General features: G+C 43.3%; 1 protein-coding gene across 4 annotated transcripts in view; it reads right to left on the reverse strand.

The window, feature by feature from the left end:
* TRAPPC12 (trafficking protein particle complex subunit 12) overlaps positions 1–23882 on the reverse strand; it is an 85561-nt gene that overhangs the window by 26798 nt on the left and 34881 nt on the right. For all 4 annotated transcript variants that reach the window (XM_081797259.1, XM_081797257.1, XM_081797261.1 and 1 more), the window contains exon 6: positions 2464–2576. In XM_081797259.1, the coding sequence (XP_081653385.1) occupies positions 2464–2576 (113 nt within the window). The remainder of the gene's footprint in view (positions 1–2463; positions 2577–23882) is intronic.

The raw sequence follows: 23882 nt of genomic DNA on the forward strand, positions 1-23882 counted from the left end.
TCTCAATGAAGTGGATATAGAGGGAATATACTTCAACATGATGAAGGCCATATATGACAAGCCCATAGCTAACATACTCAACGCTAAAAGATTGAAAGCATTTTCTCTAAGAGCAGGAACAAGTTAAAGATGCCCACTCTTGCTACTTTACTTTTATTCAACCTATTATTGGAAGTCCCAGGTGCAGCAATCAGACAAGAAATAAAAGGCATCCAAATTAGAAAGGAAGTACAGATGATACTGTATACAGAAAACCCTAAAGCATCACCCCAAAACTATTAGACCCAATAAATGAATTAATTAAAGTTGCAGGATACAAAATCAATATACAGAAATCTGTTGTATTTGTATACAATAACAGACTATCAGAAAGAGAAATTAAGAAAATAATCCCATTTACAACTACATCAAAAAGAATAAAATATCTAGGAGTAAATTTAGCCAAGAAGGTGAAAGCCTTATACTCAGAGAACTGGAAGACAGTGATGAAAGAAACTGAAGATGATGCAAATAAATGGAAAGATATTCTGTGCTGAGGACCATAAGAGTGTTGTCAAAATACCCAAAGGAGTCTATAGATTCAATGCAATCCCTATCCAAACATAATGGCATTTCTCACAGAGCTAGAACAAACAACCCTACAATTTGTATGGAACCACAAAAGACTCTGAATAGCCAAAGCAATCCTGAGAAAGAACAAAGAACGGAACAAATCACAGTCCCTGATTTCAAACTATACTACAAGCTATAATAACCAAAACAGTATAGTACTGGCACAAAAACAGACACATAGATCAATGGAATAGAATAGAGAGCTGAGAAATAAACCCATACTTTTATGGTTCATTAATTTATGACAAAGGACACAAGCATATGCAATGGGGAAAAGACAGTCTCTTCAATAAACGTCAGGAAAACTGGACAGCCACATGCAAAAGAATGAAACCGGACTACTTTCTTATACCAGACAGACAAATTAATTCAAAATGGATAAAGGCTTAAATATAAAACCTGAAACCATAAAACTCCCAGAATAAAACATAGGCAGTAAGCTCTCTGACACTGGTTTTAGTGGTATTTTTTGGCTCTGTCTCCTCAGGCAAGAACAACAACAACAAAAGGCAAAAATAAACAAATGGGACTATATCAAACTAAAATGCTTTTCCACAGCAAAGGAAATCAGCAACAAAATGAAAAGGCAACCTACTGAATAGGAGAAGATATTTGCAAATGACATATCTGATATCCAAACTATATAAAGAGCTCAGAAAACTCAGTATTAAAAAACCCAACCAGGTAGAGGGCCTGAATAGACAGTTTTCTAAAGAAGATATACAGATGGCCAGTGGGCACATGAAAAGAGGCTCAACATCACTAACTATCATGGAAATGCAAATCAGAACCACAACGAGGTATTATCTCATACCTCTCAGAATGGCTAGTATCAAAGATAAGAAATGACAAGTGTTGGTGAGGGCGTGGAGAAAGGGGAGCCCTGTGCATCGCTGGAGGGAATATAAGCTGGTGCAGCCGCTCTGGAAAACGATATGGAGGTTCTTCAAAAAATTAAAAATAGAATTACCGTACAACCCAGCAAGTTTACTTCTGGGTATTTATCTGAGGAAAATGAAAACATGAATTCAAAAAGACATATGCCCCTCTATGTTCATTACAGGATGATTTACAAGAGTCAAGATATGGAAGCAACCTAAATGTCCATCAATGATGACTGGATAAAAAAGATGTGGTGCATATATACGATGGAATATTACACTGCTGTAAAAAGAGTGAAATCTTGCCATTTGCGACAACATGGGTGGCTCTGCAGGCTATTATGCTAAGTGAAGTAAGTCAAAGACAAATACTGTATGACTTGTAAGACTTCACCTACATGTGAAATCTAAACAATGAAATGAACAAAACAGAAACAGACTCAGAGACACAGAGAACAAACCAACGATTGCCAGAGTGGGGGCGATGGTTGAAATTGGTGAAGGGGATTAAGAGCGGCAAACCTTCCAAGTGGACAGTAAATAAGACATGTGGATGTAACGGACAGCATGGGGAATACAGCCAATAACAGTGCTGCAACTTTCTACGGTGACAAGTGGTAACCAGACTTATTATGTGACGATTTCCTAATGTACATAGATGCTGAATCACTATGTGTACTCCTGAAACAAACACAATATTGTATGTTAATTATTCCTCAACAACAAAAACTAAGGAAGAAGGATTTCAGGCCCCAAATTTTGCCAAAAAACAACCACTGCCCCCAAAACAATTTTAGCGAGAACAAAGAAAACTGTGGTCATGATGAATTGGGTCACCCTTTCTGGGGGAAGTGATAATGGTGGTTGTTGGGGTGGGTTGGGAGGAAGTAATGTGGTACGCTCCCTCTGGGGTGTACTCTCCGTTGGGAGGGGAGGAGGATTGAACAGGTCATCACGGAGCCATCATTACCTTGCTGCAGATGGCCTTCACTTTGTGCAGTCTGTCCAGGGACTCCTGTGGATTGCCCAGGTATTGCTGAAGCTCTGCGTGTAAGATCCGCATCGAAAAGGGGACCATGGAGCCTAGAATCAAAGTCAAAGTTGAGTTAGTTAGCTATCACTCAGCATGCTTTCAGACTTCACACACCCGAAGGAGGGAACTGCCAATGTCCCAGCAGACAGAATGACAGAATACCTTCATTTCTTGGTAAAGTATGCAATGGTGTCAATGATAAAATATATGTTGGGTGTCTCGGTAAAGCCGTATGTACGTATGTTCTAGACAATTATCAAAGGAGAAAGGTGGTCACTACTGTTTCCATAGCTGTGCTTTAAGTAGGGACTGCTTCCTCTTCCAATAAAAGAAACCACAAAACACTCATGGTTTTTTAAAATATTTTTTTGGTATGACAAGCTCAAGTAGAAGGTTGCTTAGGTTGGGGTCCCTAGAAGGAGAACCTAAAAGGAGGCTCTGAAAGCACGTAAAGATGTGGGGGTTGCAGGACCAGGGAAGGAAAGTGAATGAAGGTGCGTCTCAGGTCCAGGTCCTGAGGATGGAGCTTAGCCTGATTCAGTGATGTGCAACTGCATGTGCACGTGTGTGTGTGCACGTGTGGGGTGTGTGTGTGGCTCTGGAGCAAAGACTCTCTCTCAGAGGTGCCCCAGCAGCAGGAAAGGGAGCTAGACTTGAAAACTCTGCCCGCCAGGCCTGACCCCCAGGGAACACTCCATCAGTGTGCTGAGGGGGAATGAGGGCAGCTCTCTGAAGGACTGCACGTGAAATGAACTTATATACAGTGTTTCAATGTGGCTGCATCATCTCTCAGAATAAGGGAACGTTTTTATTGATGTCATGTCTCTTCTCATAGGATTTGGAATTTCACATATAGTATATATACGCAGTACATAAAAACCATCAAAATTATCAGATAGCCTGTGCTGGTCACATATGAGATAATGGATATGAACATGACAACACAGCGCAATCCCGAAGAGTCAGAAGAGGGGCTTTTCAAAACAGACTGGAGGCGTCAATGTCTGGATCCAGAATACAGTTTGGAAGATGGTTAGAAAACAAGCTATGTGACACTTGCAAGTGACTCGGCTTCTCTGTGCCTCAGTCTGCCCACCCGCCTGACCATTAATCATCAGGGAGAGTCCTCCATGCACCATACTAAGATGGCTTCTCAACTGAGCTTCTTCTTACCTTGAAATGGTAGGATGCTCTATGGTCTTTAATAGACAGAAGAAAGACCTATAAGGAAGTCATAAATAAGGAACGCCACAAAAAGTAGATTCTATGGTGATTATAAGTCCAGAGAAAAGAAAGATGACAATTACTGAATTTTAAATGTTTAAATTTTTTTTTGGAAAATGGTTTTTGTTTTTGTTTTTTTTAGAACACTAAATAACTCCTATGTCTAAAGAGGATGGATGACTGAGAGAGAATATCTCTAGAACTCCGTAAGTTCTGTATGATAAGCACAGAAGCAAACCTTCTGCACATCCCAAACCCAATTTATAAATGAGCTGACTATACAAGGTGGCAGGGAGTTATCTGCTGTATACACTGGCAAATGCCCATGCACCAGAGTTTCTGAATTTAAAAGGATATCAAAATCATTTGGAGCTAAATGAGAATGAAAGTACAACTTATCAAAATTTGTGAGATGCTGTAAAAGCAGTGCTAAGAGGGAATTTTACAGTATTAGATGAATATATTTGAAAAGAAAGAAAATCAACCATCTAAGCTTCCACCTTAGAATACTAGGGAAAGGCAGGCAATATAGAAGAAGAAGAAAATAGAAATTAAAGCAGAAATCAATGACACTGAAAACAGGAAATCAACAGAGAAAACCAACAAAATTCAAAGTTGGTTTTTAAACAAAATTAGTAAAATTAATAAACCTCTAGCCAGGCTAACAAAGAAATAAAAGAGAAGACATGAATTACTAATATTAGAAATAAAAGAGGGGTCATCACTACTGATTACATGGACATTAAAAGGATAATAAAAGGATAATAAAGGAATACTATGAAGAACTCTATGTCCACAAATTTTATAACCTAGATGAAATGGACCAATTCCTTGAAAGACACAATTTAGTAAAAATCACACAAAGAGGAAGAGATAATCTGAATAGGCTAATATCTACTTAAAAATTAAGTCAAGAAATAATGACCTTTCAAAACAGAAAGCACAAGGCCCAGATGCACCAGTAAACTTTACCAAACATTTAAGGAAGAAATGATACCAATTCTCTACAATCTCTTCCAGGAAATAGATGCAGAGGGGATACTTCCTAATTTATTCAATGAGGCTAACAGTACCCTAATACCAAAACTAGACAAAGACATTACAGGATAAAAAACTATAGACCAGTATGGCTCAGGAATGCTGACACAAACATCCTCAACAAAATTAGAAAATCAAATCCAACTAAACTGAATCCAACAAAAAATTAGCAAATCAAACCCAAAAGTGTATAAAAAGAATTATACACCATGACCAAATGGGATTTATTCCAGGTATGAAAAGCTGGTCTAACACTCAAAAATCAGTGTAACCCTGATCACATCAAAGAGGCTAAACAAGAAAAGTCACATGGTGTACCAATAGATGTGGAAAACACATTTGACAAAATATAACACCTGTTCATGATAAAAACTCTCAGCAAAGGAACAGAGAACTTCCTCCACTTGATAAGGAACATCTGCAGAAACCTACAGCTAACAACAGCCTTAATGATGAGAAACTGGATGTTTTCCCCGTAAGATCTTGAATAAGGAAAGGATGTCCTCTTTTCACTACTCCTATTGCACATGATACTAGGAGTCCTAATTAATGCAATAAGACAAAAAAGAAAAGAAAAAAGGAAAAAGGTGTAGAGATTAGAAAGGAAGAAATAAAACTCTTTGCAGATGATAAAATCATCTATGCAGAAAATCCCAAAGAACTGACAAAAAAACAAAAACAAAAACACCAAAAAAAATCTTCAAGAAATAAGCAACTAAAGGAACAGGATACGAGAGGTTAATCTGTAAGTCAATTGGTTTGATTTACACCAGCAATGAACAACTGAAATTCGAAATTAAAAACACAATACCATTGGGGTGCCTGGGTGGCTCAGTCAGTTAAATGTCTACTCAGGTCATGATCTCAGGGACCTGGGATCCACCCATGTGTCAGGCTCCCTGCTTGTGGGAGCCTGCTTCTCCCACTGCTCCTCCCCCCTGCTCGTGTGTTCTTTCTGTCTCTCTCAAATAAACTCTTAAAAAAAAGAGAAGAAATACTTTGTTAAAAAAAAAAACCAAAAAACACAATACTATTTATGTTAACACCAACATAAATGAAATAGTAGGATATAAATTTAGCAAAATACGTAGAAGATCTGTATGAGGAAAACTATAAGGCTCTGGTGAAAGAAATAAAAAAATATGTGAATAAATGGAAAGATGCTCCATGTGAACAGATAGGAAGACTCCACACTGCCAACGTGTCCGTTCTCACAACTTTTCTGCACATTCACAGCAGTCACAATCAAACTCCCATATTATTTTGTGGACGTGGACACACTGATTCTCTGGTTTATGTGTAGAGGCAAAAGATCATAAATATCCAACCCAACACTGAAGAGAAGAGCAAAGTTGGAGAATACACACCATCCAACTTTATGACTTACTAGAAAACTACTGTAACAAAGACTGTGACACTAGCAAAAAAGAGAACAAATACATGCATGGAACAGAACAGAAAGACCAGAAATACACCTCATAAATACAGTCAACTGATCTTTGACAGAGGAGTAAAGTTAAGTCAATGGAGAAAGAGCAGTCCCTTCAGCAAATGATTCTGGGACAACTAGACATCTATGTGAGGGGGAGAAAAAAATCAATCTCAACACAGACCTTCCATCCTTCACAAAACTTAACTCAATATGGGTAATAGACCTAAATATAAAATGCAAAACCGTGAAATGTCGAAAACAGAACATAGGAGAAAATCTAAGTGACCTGGGTTTGGTGATAACTTTTTAGATACAAAACTGAAAACATGATCCATAAAAGAGAAAAATGGACTCATTAAAAACTGCTCTGTGAAAGATGATGTCAAGAATACAAGAAGACAAGCCAAAGACTGGGAGGAAATGTCAGCAAACCGCACATCTGATAAGGGACTTGTATCCAAAATATACAAAGAACTTAAAAATCAACAATAACAAAACTCAGTAAGTGGACATCAGATCTGAACAGGTACCTCAACAAAGATATACAGATGACAAAAAAGCATGGAAAATGCTCCGCATCACACATATGTCATTAGGGAGCTGCAAACTGCAAATTAAAACAAAATGCAATAGTATTGCTAGACACCCATCTGAATGGTTAAAATCCAGAAAGTTGACAACACCAAATGCTGACGAAGATGTGGAGCAAGAGGAACTCTTCATTCATCGATGGTGAAAATGCAAAATGGTACAACTGCTCTGGAAGACGGCCTGGCAATTACTTACAAAACTAAACACAGGCTTACCATATAATCCAGGAGTAGTGCTCCTAGATATTTACCCAAGTAACTTCAGAATTTATATCCACAAAAAACCTGGCACAAGAACACAACTTTCTTTTTTTTCATAGAATTGTATTTTTTTTTAAATTTAATTTTATTGTTATGTTAGTCACCATATAGTACATCATTAGTTTTTGATGTAGTGATCCATGATCCATTGTTTTCGTATAACACCCAGTGCTCCATGCAGTGTGTGCACTCCTTAATACCCATCACCTGGCTAACCCATCCCTCTACCCCCCTCCCTGCTAAAACCCTCAGTTTGTTTCTTGGAGTCCATAGTCTCTCATGGTTCATCTCCCCCTCCGATTTCCCCCCCTTCATTTTTCCCTTCCTTCTAATGTCCTCCATGCTTTTCCTTATGTTCCACAAATAAGTGAAACCATATGATAATAGGCTTTCTCTGCTTGACTTATTTCACTTAGCATAATCTCCTCCAGTCCCATCCATGTTGATGTAAAAGTTGGATAGTCATCCTTTCTGATTGCTGAGTAGTATTCCATTGTATATATGGACCACATCTTCTTTATCCATTCATCTGTCGAAGGGCATCTCAGTTCTTTCCACAGTTTGGCTACTGCAGACATTGCTGCTATGAACATTGGGGTGCATATGGCCCTTCTTTTCAGTACATCTGTGTCTTTGGGATAAATACCCAGTAGTGCAATTGCTGGGTCATAGGGTAGCTCTATTTTTAAAATTTTTTAAAAGATTTTATTTATTTATTCATGAGAGACAGGGAGAGAGAGAGAGACGCAGAGGCAGAGAGAAGCAGGCTCCCTGCCGAGCAGGGAGCCCGATGCGGGACTCGATCCCAGGACCCCGGGATCATAACCTGAGCCGAAAGCAGACACTTAACCATCTTAGCCACCCAGGTGCCCTCTATTTTTAATCTTTTGAGGCACCTCCACACTATTTTCCAAAGTGGCTGTACCAACTTGCATTCCCACCAACAGTGTAAGAGGGTTCCCCTTTCTCCACAACCTCTCCAACATTTGTTGTTTCTTGCCTTGTCCATTTTTGCCATTCTAATGGTGTAAGGTGGTATCTCAATGTGGTTTTGATTTGAATTTCCCAGTGCTAATGATGATGAACATTTTTTCATGTGTCTGTTAGCCATTTGTATGTCTTCTTTGGAGAAGTGTTTGTTCATGTCTTCTGCCCATTTTTTGACTTGTTTTTTGGGTGCTGAGTTTGAGAAGTTCTCTACAGATCTTAGATATCAGCCCTTTGTAGTGTCATTTGCAAATATCTTCTCCCATTCCGTGGATTGCCTCTTTGAATTGACTGTTTCCTTTGCTGTGCAGATTTTATCTTGATGAAGTCCCAAAAGTTCATTTGCTTTTGTTTCACTTGCCTTTGGAGATGTATCTTGAAAGAAGCTGCTGTGGCTGATGCAAAGAGGTTACTGCGTATGTTCTCCTCTAGGATTTTGATGGATTCCTGTCTCACATTGAGGTCTTTATCCATTTTGAGTTTATCTTTGTATATGGTGTTAGAGAATGGTCGAGTTTCATTCTTCTATATATAGCTGTCCCAGCTATATATAGAATTTTCCCAGCACCATTTATTGAAGAGACTGTCTTTTTTCCACTGCATATTTTTTCCTGCTTTGTCGAAGACTATTTGACCATAGAGTTGAGGGTCCATATCTGGGCTCTCTATTCTGTTCCATTGGTCTATATGTCTGTTTTTATGCCAGTACCATGCTGTCTTGGTGATCACTGCTTTGCAATATAGCTTGAAATCTGACAACGTGATGCCCCCAGCTTTTTCTTTTTCAACATTTCCCTGGTGATTCGGGGTCTTTTCTGATTTCATACAAATTTTAGGATTGTTTGTTCCAGCACTTTGAAAAATGTCATTGGAATTTTGATGGGGATGGTGTTGAAGGTATAGATTGCTCTGGGCAGAATAGACATTTTAACAATGTTTATTCTTCCGAACCATGAGCATGGAATGTTTTTCCATTTTTTTTTTTGTCTTCTTCAATTTCTTTCATGAGTATTCTGTAGTTCCTAGAGTATAGCTCCTTTACCTCTTTGGTTAGGTTTGTTCTGAGGTATGTTATGGTTTTTGGTGCTATTGTAAATGGAATCGTTTCTCTAATTTCTCTTTCTACAGTTGTATTGTTAGTGTATAAGAAAGCAACTGATTTCTGTGCATTGAATTTGTATGTTGCCACATTACTGAATTGCTGTATGAGTTCTAGTAAATTGGGGGTGGAATCTTTTTGATTTTCCACATAAAGTATCCCGTCATCTGCAAAGAGAGAGTGTTTGACTTCTTTGCCAATTTGAATACCTTTTATTGCTTTCTGTTGTCTGTCTGCTGTTGCTAGGACTTCTAGTACTACGTTGAACAATAGTGGCGAGAGTGGGCATCCTTGACATGTTCCTGATCTTAAGGGAAAGGCTCTCAGCTTTTCCCCATTGAGGATGATATTTGCTGTGGGTTTTCCATAAATGGATTTTATGAACTTGTGGAATGTTCCCTCTATCCCTATACTCTGAAGAGTTTTAATCAGAGGATGTTGTATTTTGTCAAATGCTTTTCTGCATCAATTGAGAGGACCATATAGCTCTTCTCTCTCCTTTTATTAATGTGTTCTATCACACTGATTGATTTGCAAATGTTGAACCATGCTTGCATCCTGGGGATAAATCCCACTTGGTCATGATGGATGATCCTTTCAATGTATTTTTGGATCCTATTAGCTAGGATTTTGTTGAGAATTTTGGAATCTACATTCAACGTGGATATTGGTCTGAAATTCTTTTTGATGGGGTCTTTGCCTGGATTGGGGATTAAGGTAATGCTGGCCCCATAGAATGAGTCTGGAAGCTTTCCTTCTGTTTCTATTTTTTGAAACAGGTTCAGGAGAATAGGTGTTATTTCTTCTTTGAATGTTTGGTAGAATTCCCCAGGGAATCCATCAGGCCCTGGACTCTTGTTTTTTGGGAGGTTTTTGATCACTGCTTCAATCTCGTTACTGGTTATTGGCCTATTCAGGTTGTCAATTTCTTCCTGTTTCAGTCTTGGCAGCTTATAGGTATCCAAGAAGGCATCCATTTCTTCCAGGTTGCTTAATTTATTGGTATATAATTGATAATAATTTCTAATAATTGTTTCTATTTCCTTAGCGTTAGTCGTGATCTCTCCCCTTTCATTCATAATTTTATTAATTTGGGTCCTTTCTCTTTTCTTTTGGATAAGTCTGGCCAGTGGTTTATCAATCTTATTCTTTCAAAGAACCAGCTTCTAGTTTCCTTGATCTGATCCACTGTGTTTCTGGTTTCTAATTCATTGATCTCTGCTCTAATCTTAATTATTTCTCTTCTAACTCATGGCCTAGGCATCATTTGTTGGTTTTTCTCTAGTTCTTTAAGGTGTAAAGTTGGTGAATTCGGGATTTTTCTATTTTTTTGAGTGAGGCTTGGATGGCCATGTATTTTCCCCTTAGGATCGCCTTTGCAGTATCTCATAGGTTTTCGACCGATGTGTTTTCATGAATTGTTTAAGGTCTTTGACTTCCTGGTTGACCCAAACATTCTTGAGCAGAGTGGTCTTTAGCTTCCACATGTTTGAATTTCTTCCAAATTTTTTCTTGTGATTGAGTTCCAGTTTTAAAGCATTATGGTCTGAGAATATGCAGGGAATAATCTCAATCTTTTGGTATTGGTTGAGACCTGATTTGTGACCCAGTATGTGGTCTACCCTGGAGAAAGTTCCATGTGCACTCGAGAATGAGTATTCTGTTGTTTTAGGGTGGAATGTTCTGTATATATCTCTGAGGTCCATCTGGTCCAGTGTCATTCAAAGCTCTGGTTTCTTTGTTGATTTTCTGCTTAGATGATCTGCCTATTGCTGAGAGTGGAGTATTGAGGTCTCCTACAATTAACATATTATCAATATTACTCTTTATTTTGGTTAACAGTTGGCTTATGTAGTTGGCTGCTCTCATGTTGGGGGTGTAGATATTTACAATTGTTAGATCTTCTTGTTGGATAGACCCTTTAAGAATGATATAGTGTCCTCTGTGTCTCTAAGTACAGTCTTTAGCTTAAAATCTAATTTGTCTGATAAAAGAACAGCTTTCTTTTGAGGTATCTTTTTTTTTCTCATTTTTTTATTTATTTATTTGACAGAGAGAGACACAGCGAGAGAGGGAACACAAGCAGGGGGAGTGGGGGAGGGGAGAAGCAGACTCCCCGCAGAGCAGGGAGCCCGATGCGGGACTCGATCCCAGGACTCCGGGATCATGACCTGAGCCGAAGGCAGACGCTTAACCACTGAGCCACCCAGGCGCCCTTGAGGTATCTTTAGGTTCAAAATGAGTCTCTTGTGGACAGCATATGGATGGGTCCTGTCCTTTTATTCAATCTGCAACCCTGTGCCATTTTATGAGAGCATTTATGTTCACGATGACAGTGATTATTGAAAGATATGAATTTATTGTCATCACGTTGCCTGTGAAGTCCTTGTTTCTATAGATTGTAAATTTCTGTTCTGTGTCACTCTTGGGGTCTTTCTCTTTTTATAGAACCGCCTTTAATTTTCTTGAAGGGCCAGCTTAGTGGTCTCTCTCTCTCCACCCTCTCAGGGATCCCAATAATTCTGACATTGGAACGTTCCATGGTGTCACTTAGTTCTCTGATTCTGGTTTCATGGATTTTGAGTTTTTTCTCCCTGGTCTCCTCTTTTTCCATTTTTTCTATCAATTGGTCTTCTAGATCACTAATTCATTCTTCTGCCTTGCTTACCCTAGCTGTTAGATTATCTAGATTAGATTGGATCTCACTGAGAACATTTCTAAATTCTGCCAGTTCAGCTTTCATTTCTGCCCTTAGAGACTCTAATCTCTCTGCCATTAATTGATTTCTCCATTCTAGCTATCATGTTCATAACTGTTACCCTGAAGTCCATTTCCGACATCTTGGTTATATCTGTATCCATTTGTAAATCTGTGGCAGGAATCACAGTCTCTTGAGTCTTTCCTATTGTGGGGGTTCCTCCTCCTATTCATTCTGTTGAGAAATGGTTGAGGTAATGTACAGAGTCCAAATTATTGACCACAACCCAAGCAAGATGCACCTGTTCTATAGGGACCTTAGGGTTGTCGGCCTCTTGTTCTCCCAGCCTGTCTTCTGGGGGATGGGCCTGCCATATTGTTACTCAGGCAACCCTGTTTGGGCAGAGTTGCCCTGCCCCCTGTGTGTGGGGGAGAGGGGCTCAGTGAAAACCGGTTTTTTGGGGCTTTTGTTCTCTGGTGGTTCTCTGCGTCTCTTCCTAGAGTCAGAGCAGAAGAGACCGTTTCCAACCCTCTGCCTCAGAGCAGAGAGACCGCAGTCTGTTCTTCAGTGAGCTCTCCAGGCCACAGTATCTCTGTTTCTGTCTGTGCTGCTATAAACTGCAGCGTCCTGGGTTGTGTACCCCTCAGCAGGGCTCCCAGTCCTCGCCTCCAGGTTGGGGTTCATCTCTGCCCTTTTTGCTTCTAAAACCACCAGCCACCCCCGGTTCACAGGCACGGCCCCACCGCTCCAGGTTTCAGTCCGGGGGGCTGCCCTAAAGTCCTTTCCCTGTTGCTACTGGTCTGCGAGTCTGTGCCCTGTCCCCAGTGCGGGAGGCTATTGCTCACCGGTGGTGCAGCATCCCCATGGCTCCCTCCACCTTCTGTTTATCCTCCGATATTTGCTCATGGAATCACGGCTCCCCACTTCGTACCTCGAAACCAACTGCCTGCGATATTCTGTTTGTAGAGATCCAGATATATCTTCTTACATCTCAGGCTGATTTCTTGGGTGTTCAGAGTGGTCTGGTAGATATCCAGCTCAATTCAGGGGACTGGCTGGAATAGGGTCCCCTACTCCTCCACCATCTTTTCTTCCTCCCGAATTGTCACAAGAACGCAACTTTATTCATCACTGCCAAAAACCAGAAGCAGCCAAGATGTCTTTTGATAGGTGAATGAATAAACTGTGGTACATCCAGACAAGTGAATACTTTTCAGTACTAAAAAGAAATGTGCTACCAAACCACAAAAAGGCCTGGAGGAACCCTAAATGCACATGGCTACGTAGAAGGCAGCCTGAAAAGGCTGCATATTATATGATTCCAGCAAATAAGACAATCTGTAAGAGGCAAATCTATGAAGCCAGTCAAAAGATCGGTGGTTTCCTGGGGCTAACGGGGAGGAAGGACAAGCAGGCAGAAGACAGAGGATGTTAAGGGCAGTGAAACTATTCTGTGGGATACCCTAACAGTAGATAAACTTCATTATCCATTTGTCCAGTCTCAAAGAATGTACAACACCAGGAGTGAGTTCTAAAGGATAGATTTTTAATAACAATGTATCAGTCTATTGTAACAAATGTCCTACACAAATGCAAGATGTTAACAATAATACAAGATATAATAAGAACTGTGTGCAAAAGAGGGGGTATATGGAACTCTCTGTACTAAACCTGAAAGAATCCTAAAAATAAAGATTAATTAAAAAAAAGACAAGCTCAACTGCACTCAGAATTTAATGTACAACAAAGACAGTATCCCCAAATTACTGAAAAGGAAAATGTAATTTTCAATAAGCACTGTTGGGGTATGTAGAAGGCCACATGAAAAAAAAAAATTAGATCCATTTCTTAAGGAAAAAAAAAAAAACGTGTTCTGGGGAATCTCAAATTGGAATGAAAAAAATATTTTTTCTTAGAAATACTAAATATGGTAGCCAGTTATAGGCGAAAGAGTAATATTAGTATTCTATTCAAGATGTATTTAATGGTCAAACAGGCTTTTGTGGGCTGACCTAAGGGTCTAACTAGGTACAGACTGAATTCTAAGGAAACTACTTTTTAAGTACTGACTACTTTGCACATGAACTTGCGGAGTCCCACTGGTGAAGCATGCGGTCTGTTCATAGTTAAACCACAGAAAAGTGGTCTGTAGTTTGATGAATGTTATAAAAATGTAATTTTTTGGTATGGTATGAGTAGCTGAAAAGTTCACAGCTTCAAATGAAATATTTACTTTTAGCTGAAAGAGATGGAAGTACATTAAAATTAGTTTAATTAATTGTATAAAGATATGCAGGCAGGTGGAGGAAGATATCAACAGATTTCAGAAAGCAACCAGACACACAAGGTGGGCTCAAAGCTACTAAGAACCCCGGTTCTGCGAGTGGTCCTTCCCCCCAGCTGCAGACTGGGGCCCTGCATGGACCTACCACACCAGAACCTGCCTCCACGAAGGCCCCGGGGCCTGAGTACACAGGAAAGCTGGAAAAGCCCTGCTCTGAACCCTTACCTGCCGCCTGAGTTTAAAGTGTACTAGCCCCACGGCTGTCAAGCGCGATCTGTATGTCTAAACGTGCCTCCACACACAGCCTCACTCGTTAGAGTCAAATCAAAGCTGGCAGCCGGTATGAAAACAGCCATCATGCATCGCATGACCAAGTCTCCCTCCAAGTTACGCGCTGTTTCCTCGCCATCGCCCGCTTTTTTTTTTTTAAAGATTTTATTTATTTATTTGAGAGAGAGAGAATGAGAGACAGAGAGCATGAGAGGGAGGAGGGTCAGAGGGAGAAGCAGACTCCCCGCCGAGCAGGGAGCCCGATGTGGGACTCGATCCCGGGACTCCAGGATCATGACCTGAGCCGAAGGCAGACGCTTAACCATCTGAGCCACCCACGCACCCCCATCGCCCGCTCTTTCTACAGCAAATACAGGCATTCAGAGAAGAACTGGGGCTAGGGGATGGGAGAGTGCAGAAACCGTGTGGGGCTGATCCGCGGTCCGCACTCCTCCTGCCCCCCACATGGGGTTTCTCGGCTCCCTGCAGTCTTGCCCGCATACAGCAGCTCCCACAGCGGCTTTTCAAGAGGGGAAAAGACAAAATTCACCCATGTCTTCCTTGAACGTGGGGACATGAATAAAATCACAAAACTCATATAGTGAAGCAAAAATTCTTTTATATAAAAAAATTTGTAGCATGTTATTTTAGAACTATTAACTTGTGCTCCCTCGCCCTGATATTACAGTGAGAGGGAACAAGCCCACGGAACGCGCGGATCCCTCACTGCCACTGGGCCATCTGCTCCTCCATCCACTGCTTCTCCCATGCAGACAGGACACGCTTGGGGTTCTGTGGCAGGGAAGGCACTGCTGTCCCCTCCTGCTGGCGGTACCGCTCCCTCGCATCAGCCTCTCTCTGGGCACAGTCTGCACCTGCCAACCCCGAGCCCCTCGCAGCATGGGCACCACACTGCCAACAGAGAGCCCTGGGTGGCATGGATGCAGGTGACACTCAACGTGGCTCCCTGTGATGTGAATCTGGGAGTTTGGGCTCAACCTGACAGCTGAGAACAGAAAGCAGGTGGGTGAAAAAGAGCCCGTGTGTGGCTTTCTTAATGAGCACACTGTCTCTACTGTGACTTTCTTAGAGAGATCTGGAAGCTAGGATCGAAGAAGGAACAAGCCTTCCTCCTCTTCTCTCTTGGTACCACTTGCATTGCTTTAAAAATCAAGAGGAAAGCACACACCTCCCAGCCTCCAGGGAAAGAGAAAAATGGAAGAATTCAGAAAGAAAAAAATGCCCCTTGCTAGAAAAAAAATACACTGTTCATAGAGACGAAACATGAAACACTGGAGACCCGGTCCAGCTTGAGTATGCTCACTGAAGGTGACAAACGTTTTCTTAGGGGGTTGAGGTGCCCAGTGCAAGGCCAGGCCTGGACACACAAGCTGGGCGGGGGGGGGGGGCAGTGACCACTGTCCCCAGGGAAACCACGCTGTGGTTCAATAAAGTGCAGACAACTGCAGTGATGGGACTCGGGCGTTCCCTAACAATGGTACAGACTTAGTTTTGCTTGTTTTGAGGAAAAGCAGATAAAAGCACCGTTACCCGATTCTCTTAGTCTGGCCAGACGCAGCCTCCCGTGTCTGACGCTGGGACCCTGTGCAACCCTCCAGGCCGAGCAGTGCTGAGCAAGCTGAAACGTGCACAGCTTTCCCACTAGCCTGAGGCCTCCCTCCTGCAGGGAGAGTGAGCTTTGAAATATAGGGCTAGTCAAAATCTGTAAAGACAAATCATTCCCAGTGGATCTGTTTTTCTGTAAGATTCCCATGTACAGTCCTGACCTGCCTAACTCTAGGTTGGTGGAAGCATTCTCATTAATCATTTAGAAAACATTAAATGAAAATACTCCTACAAAATTCATTTCTGACGGTCCCCTGCCGAGCAGGGAGCCCCCACTGCTGGTCCGGCGGCAGAGAGGAATCAGAAATGAAGTAGGCCTCTGTGCTGGGCAGAGAAAAAAGACACAGACGAGTGGAGAAACTTCAGCTTCTCTGTGGAGGGGTGTGCCCTTTCCTTCGGCAGCACAACTCAGATAGTCTGACCTCCTGCTGCTCATCTGCCCTGTGTGCTGGGCTGATGGCGTCCTCTCGGGACAGGGCAGTGGTCCTGGAACATGGCCACCCTGCCGTGAGGCCCAGCCATGTGGACGTCCAGCAGAGAGCACCTAAAGGGTCTGCATGGGCCCTCTGCCCCGCATTAATAGCACACATTCAGAGGACCTTTGCCCGGGCATTTCTGTCTCACTTCCAAGTTGTGCAGGGCCCTGTGCAGGGGATTACTGCTCTGCACGTGTTTCCCTCGACATCTCCCTCTGCTCTGCTGGTCTCACGTTGTTCTCGATTCACCGATAGCCTGAGGAGGAGCCACATCGCTGGCGTCTCTCCTTTCACTGCTTGGTTATCGGGACACAGGTCATTGGATGGCTATGTCTGACAGAGAACATGGTGCCCTTCACCTTTGCCATAGAAACAGTCCTCAACAAAACTGCCTGCAACTTCAATGCTGCATTTTATTAAAAGATTATTTAGTTACTTGAGAGACAGAGAGCCAGCTCGTGAGCACACGAGCGGCGGGGAGCGGCAGGCAGAGGGAGAAGCAGGCTTCCCGCCGAGCAGGGAGCCCGATGTGGGGCTCAATCCCAGACCCTGAAATCATGACCTGAACCGAAGGCAGACGCTTAACCGACTGAGCCACTCAGGCGCCCCCAACGCTGCATTTTAAATTAAAAAAGCCCCACAACCATACTGAACACCTCCAAAAACATCCCAGGTAATTTATTAGGTAAACAGGAAATTCAGTGCCGGTCTAGTGCACGAGGCATGGATCACACCACCTCCACGGGAGTCTGGGAGGGCTGTGTGTGATCCGGTCCGTCACTGTGGAGGTTCTTGTGTAAGACAGGTTCAGGAGTGTTCTAATGGTAGCAGTGGAACCCCAAATGGAACACTTCCATATCTATAAGGATTTCTTCTAGGAAAAGACTGGAAATGCCAAAGTTCATTAAAACTGTGAGCAAGTGAAAAGCAGTAAAATTAACAACCAGCTTGCTCAGAATGAGGAAAATATGCTTCAAATGATAAATGCTCAAGACCTCTGGCATAAAGTGGAAATGTAACCTAAGCAGAAGATGTGAACTCCAAGAGGTGAATTTTGTCACAGAAAACAAAATAAGACATTTGAAACACGCTTAACAATTAATTCTGAGCTATCACGTATGGTTATGTGTTGGAAAAAGTTTCTGAATTTTGATTGGGAACCAGAAATGTGAATTCCACGATTCTGGAGGGAAGGCAGAAAAGGACGAGAGACCAGCGACAATTTACCTTTACTTCCGGAGGAGTGGATAGATGAAGGAAGGATACAGACGTTTAGCATCCAATTCAAGTGTTTGCCTCATCAATTTTAGTCTGACTTGGTAATCTGTGCAGATGAAGTCCTGAAATACGACTTCATGACAGCACCACGAGGAACTCTAGTAACTTCCACTCAGCGTACCCCGGCTCAGCGTTACAGGAATCACTGAATTTCGTAAACACCACACTGAGGAGCGTCAGAACAGACTTTCTTTCCCATCTTCGGCTTCAAAGTTTTCCTCCAGATGCAGAGAAAGTCGAGTGAACTCTAATGCTGAGAAGTACTTTGAAAACCCAAGCGGTGGTGTAAGTTTTACCCACCGACTTTCATCATGGCTCTTTCTTTTGAACAAGAGAGTATTCCAAACAGTGGATTAAAAAGGTGGTGCTGGGATTCTGGACAATCTCACTACCGCACAAGAGGCCGAATCTAATGGATGGATATACCACCGATGTCAGGAATGCACATTTCATTGCTTGTGAAGATAAAAACACAATGAATATGTGTGGCACAAAGCATGAGCCCAGATGTAAACCATCAACAGTTGTCAATAATCACGTATTGATACTGGTTCATCAATGTAACAGACGTGCCACACCAAGCAAGACGTTAATGAAAAGACACAATGAATGATCTAGTTATATTATCTGCAGATACAACCCCCGTCTACAAGTCTCATGAATACAAACCCTTTTCCCTTTAAAGGGAAAAGCAATTTGTTCTAGAATTAACAATTACAAAATAAATATAATTTAATTAAAAGCAACTTAAAAAGAGAAGCCGATTACAGGCATACAAAGAATAACTCCCAAGAGGAAAGCAGGGTGTACTGTTTGGACAGGTGTGCCAAAGCCCTAACACTCAACAGTCGTTCTAGAGTTGTCAACATTAAAGACAAACAAAAACAAAAACATTCTTTTTTTTTTTTTTTAGATTTTATTTATTTGACAGAGAGAGAGATACAGCGAGAGAGGGAACACAAGCAGCGGGAGTGGGAGAGGGAGAAGCAGGCTTCCCGCGGAGCAGGGAGCCCGATGCGGGGCTCGATCCCAGGACCCTGGGATCATGACCTGAGCCGAAGGCAGATGCTTAACGACTGAGCCACCCAGGCGCCCCAAAAAACAAAAACATTCTTAACCTCGGCCAAAGGCTGGTGCCCACAAGCCCCTTGCCATTTCCTCTTGCCATCTCCACCCCAAGAGGTGGGGTGACAGCGGGTTTCCAGAGAGGGCTGACTGCTCCTGGGGTGTGCAGGGAGGTCACGGGGTGTCTGTCTACGTGGTCACAGATCAGGTGCCCGGGACCCATGGGGGAATGCTCCCTAAGCCAACTGTGCATCCCGTCTCGTTCCCATTAGAATCTAAGGTGGCAGGGAATCAGGGGCTCAGGGTGCATTTGGGCACACGGGAGGAATGGTCTGTGACAGCGCCTGACACAGAGCCCGGGGAGCTCTGCGTGGCCTTCTCGGCCCTCCGAAGCTCCAGGCGCAGGGCACGGGAGCTGCTCTACACTCTCTTTCCACTAATCCCCCTCATAAAGCTACTTCCATGTGCACACGGTGGTCACAGCGACGGCACACTGGAGCTCAGCGAGGAAACTGGTCTAGAAAGCTGTATGGTCGGTGCTTCACCTGTTCCAACCTGCCCGGCCCAGTTCAAGGACACTGGCATGATCAGTCTGCACTTACTATTTCTGACATAACAACATGTGGAAGCAAGGTGAGGACACTCCAAAAATGTGATAGGCTGCACACAAAAAAGGTCATGTTGGTATATCGCAATTACAATATTTTTCTAGGGTTAGAAATAATATTCCCAGATCAGGAGAAGATATTTGCAGGATTCATAAAGGACAAAAGATTAAATACTCAAAATATGTGGAGAACTTCAACAGAGCAGTAACAAAAGATAACCCGATGGAAACACAGGCCCAGACCCTGGGAGCCCCGGGGAGGAAACGCCAACAGACGCTTTCACGTGAAAAGGCGTTTCACTCAGAAGCATTAAGTTAAAACGTGAGGTTAGAATTTCAGACTCACCAGACAGAAGTCTGACCAATAATGACTGATTCGCAGGTGAGGAAACAAAAACTTTAAGACACTGGTGTTGGGAGTGTGAATTATTACAGCTGCTTTGGAAAGCAATCTGACTGTTTTCCTTTAAAACTGAAAATACAGGGGCTCCTAGGTGGCTCAGTTGGTTAAGCGTCTGCCTTCGGCTCAGGTCATGATCCCAGGGTCCTGGGATCGAGCCCGACATCGGGCTCCCTGCTCAGTGGAGAGCCTGCTTCTCCCTCTGCCTGCCGCTCCCCCTGCTTGTGCTCTCTCTCCCTCTCTGACAAATAAATAAATGAAATCTTAAAAAAAATAAAACTGAAAATACAAACGCCATACAGCCAGGCAGTGGCACTTTGAACGTGGGCCTTAGAGAAACGCAAGAACGCGTGCACCAGACACTTCCATGTTTCTGTGAGTATGCGTGTGCATGCAGCGGAAGTGTGAAAACATGGCCTGTGAGCACACAAGACACACGCGTGGGAGTGACCCCTCTGGGAGGGGACGGAACTGGGGCGCCTGAAAGGCCACGTTGGTAATGTATACTTGAACTTATTGCAAAAATGGCTGAAGTAAATGTGGAAAAATGTTAATATTTACTGAGTGTTTAATAAAATTCTTTCTTGTGTTTAAAAGACGTTTAATTAAAATAGTCAATTTGGGTCGAGTGAAGAGTAAAGAGGACTCAAGCAGGGGGCATGTCCAGACTGGGTTTCCCAGGGACAGAAGTGCATGGGAATCGGGGTGAACAGGAAGTGAGCGACACAGAAACACCCAACATGCCCACACGTGCAAACCAATCCCTGTGCCCAAGGGCGTTCGGTTCCCGTGAAGCAGTGATGGTGTCCCCAGGAATTTAGAGAGGACCCTACTGGACAGAGTTAGAACTCACAGGTAGGGGACTTGTCTCTCAAAATCAGAGCGCTACAAGAAAGAAAGAACCTTACGACACGCTTATCTTTCTTTTTCTCTGCCCCGGACACAGAGGCCACATGGTGTTACCATGGAGCTCAATTTTCCTTCTTGTTTTGACATCTTCTACCCTTACCATCAGCACTGATCTTTGGAGTTTCCTGCACCCGGTGACAAAGACAGGGAGGGCTTGGTAGCCAAGTGTGACCCTAAGGTGTCAAATCCGCTCATGACCCACCACTTCGCTGCTCAACACGGAGTCTGAGCTCTGAACGCTTCTCACCCCACTGTCGGAAGTCTGAGCAAGGGTCTGATGCAAGCAGCTCCTAAGCCAACCTCTGGGGCCCTGAGGGACAGGGACTGACGGACGGCCTCCCAAGGGAGGGAGGAGTGGAGGACAGAGACCCAGGGACAGGGTTGAGCCTGTGGCGGCTCAATGCTCACTACTGTTCTTTCTTTCAAGCAGGAGGGAGAATTCAAACCGATTAAAAGACAGTGCTGAGTTTCTGGAAACACACACACTCCACTCTTGAGACAGGCAGAAATTAAATATGAAATTGCTAGACATGTATCAGACCACAATACTCTTCCTTTCTTGGATGAAAATTTAAAAAACAAAACAAAGCACTTCATGATTTTTACTCATGATTCATTAGATGTTTTGCTATGAATATTCTGAATGGGTAAAAATTATGCCCGATATTTAAATAAAATATATTAAAGCTCATTCATAAAAGTTATTTATTTGTTTATATTGTTACAGCGTCCTCTTTAAAGCACATCTTAATGACTTTCTTTGCTTATATACAAGCTGAAATGAAATGAATGAATCAAAATCTTACATTTATGCTTGTTACATCACAAAATGAGAAGAAAATTAGTAAACATTCAGCATATCACTGTGGATGAATGTTAACACATTTTAGCTGAAATGTATGTATGATTTATGTCTATTTCATAATTTAAATTAGCTGCTTAATGATGCATGGCTACTATCTTCTCTTTATCCATATCCCAGTGCAATTTCATTTCAGGCGGAATCAGAAACGTGCTTTCTTGTCTGTACATCTTTGGGAAAATATGTCCTCAAAACTGAGGCTAAGGATGACAGGGAGTGCTGCACCTGACCCTGAAATCTCATGTCTCATTTTATAGGAAGTTTGGTACCAGCTCCACCAAGCCGTGCTCCTGAAAGCCGGGTGAAGAGGCAGAGTCCCCAGACTCCAGGACACAGGAAGCATCACCAAACAGGGCACACCAGCCAGACGGGAGGGCTGGGAGTAGCAGTGGCCACCACAGGAAATACCTGCCTTCTCATCTCTCACTCGTTAAACCCATGGTAAATGCAGAAGCAGCTGATGGATGCACAGTCATTTTGAATCTACAATTCTCATGGACCTCAACAGGAACAGAAATTGGAGCACTTGTGAAGCTGCATGCTTTAGGGAATCCAGTAGTTCGGAGCTACTAAGAGGTGGGCCTGTGTACCCAAAGTTAAGTTTTGTCCGCTGTAGACGAGACACCTATGGACACCAGCCGCCGACCCCCACAGCTGCAGAGGGGGCAGCCTCCTGCCTAGCAGCATGATCATGCAACAGGGGTGGGGCTGGTGGCCGCGCTCTGGCTGCAATCAGGTGGGGCGGGAAGAAACACTTTTGTTTTATGCTGAAGAGAAACATAGCTGTTCCTCATTAGAAGTATGAGAATATCCTATCCTGTCCTTTTTTTTTTTTTTAAAGATTTTACTTATTTGCCAGAGAGAGAGCATGGGAGAGAGAGAGCACAAGCAGGGGGAGTGGCAGGCAGAGGGGAGAAGCAGGCTCCCCGCTGAGCAGGGAGCCCGATGCGGGACTTGATCCTAGGACCCTGGGATCATGACCTGAGCCGAAGGCAGACGCTTAACTGACTGAGCCACCCAGGCGCCCCTACCGTGTCCTGTCTCGATTGCCAAAGCCACCAGGTATAATTTATCAAGCAGAAGTATGCCCAAACATCCCCCTTGGGCACTGCCCTTAACCCCTCCTTGGGCACCTTTCCATCAGAGCTATCAGAAGTGGCTACAGAGACTCACCTCCTTCTGGGGTGGAAGTCTGCTCATCGCCTTTCAGGTAAAGAAGGAAGCTCAAATGGCTGGAACGTGTAGACGAAAAAGGACATGGTTCATTTGCGAGCTACAGAAGTATCCCCTGAGCGACCAGGAGAAGGCTGCACCCTCCGAACACCGCGGTCTGAATTTCCAGCGCACAGGAGGACGTGGGGCTCACCCACAGCCGGGCTCCGACGGACGGAGCCCACCACCCCCGGGGGCTTCCTGGGGCTGGAGCGCGGGAGGAGACTCGCTCAGAGACCTGGCCGGGGCCTACAGCAGACACGGCTCCTGAGACCATGGCCGCACGGACGGGGGCCCCTGAGCTACCTCTTCCACCTGGGGCAGCACCAGGGGGCAGGGGTGTCCTCCCGAACACTGCTCCTGGCGGCTCCTGGATTCCGTCTGTCCCAGCCCCGGACCCAATAGGCCACAGGCTGGGAAGAAGTTTTACAAGTTCGGGAGGAGGGCCTGCTGTCTCCTTTGCTGACTCTGAGTCCACTCAGCCCAGCTGCTTCATTTCCACTCTGTCGAGCCAACCGGTCTGATTTTGGCCCGGTTTTAGGTACTGAAACTCACCTTTTCCATTCATTTCTCTTCTATGAGGGGCAATTTCCCTTAGTCAGAAGGAAGAAATAGGACTAATAACACCAGTGAGGTTAAAAGGTATGAAAGTACCCTGTGCTAGAAACCTCCTCCAAGTCTGGGCAAACTCGGTCACGCGGTCTGGCCCCTGTCTCCCGTGTGGAGGGTAAACCCGATAAAGGAGAAAGCTTGCTCCTTCCCTGTGTCCCCTCCACAGAAACAGGATCTGAGTATTAAGAAAAACAACACAAAAAGGGGCTGAGAAATGTGTTTTAATTCTGTCTTCTCAGCTCATGTATTTATCTACTACTCATGTTAACCACGTGAGATGCTGATGTAAGTTTTTGACAATTCTATGGCCAACATGATCTTTATTATTAACCGGGCCTTTGTACTCTCTGGCGCTGTTACTATTTTCTCTCCCTGACTCTGATTCTGTGTTTCCTGACAACCAGAACTTTCCTTTTTCACTCCGCG

This window comes from Leptonychotes weddellii, chromosome 10, assembly GCF_054177405.1.
Source record: "Leptonychotes weddellii isolate Sample4059 chromosome 10, ASM5417740v2, whole genome shotgun sequence".
Lineage (NCBI taxonomy): Eukaryota > Metazoa > Chordata > Mammalia > Carnivora > Phocidae > Leptonychotes > Leptonychotes weddellii.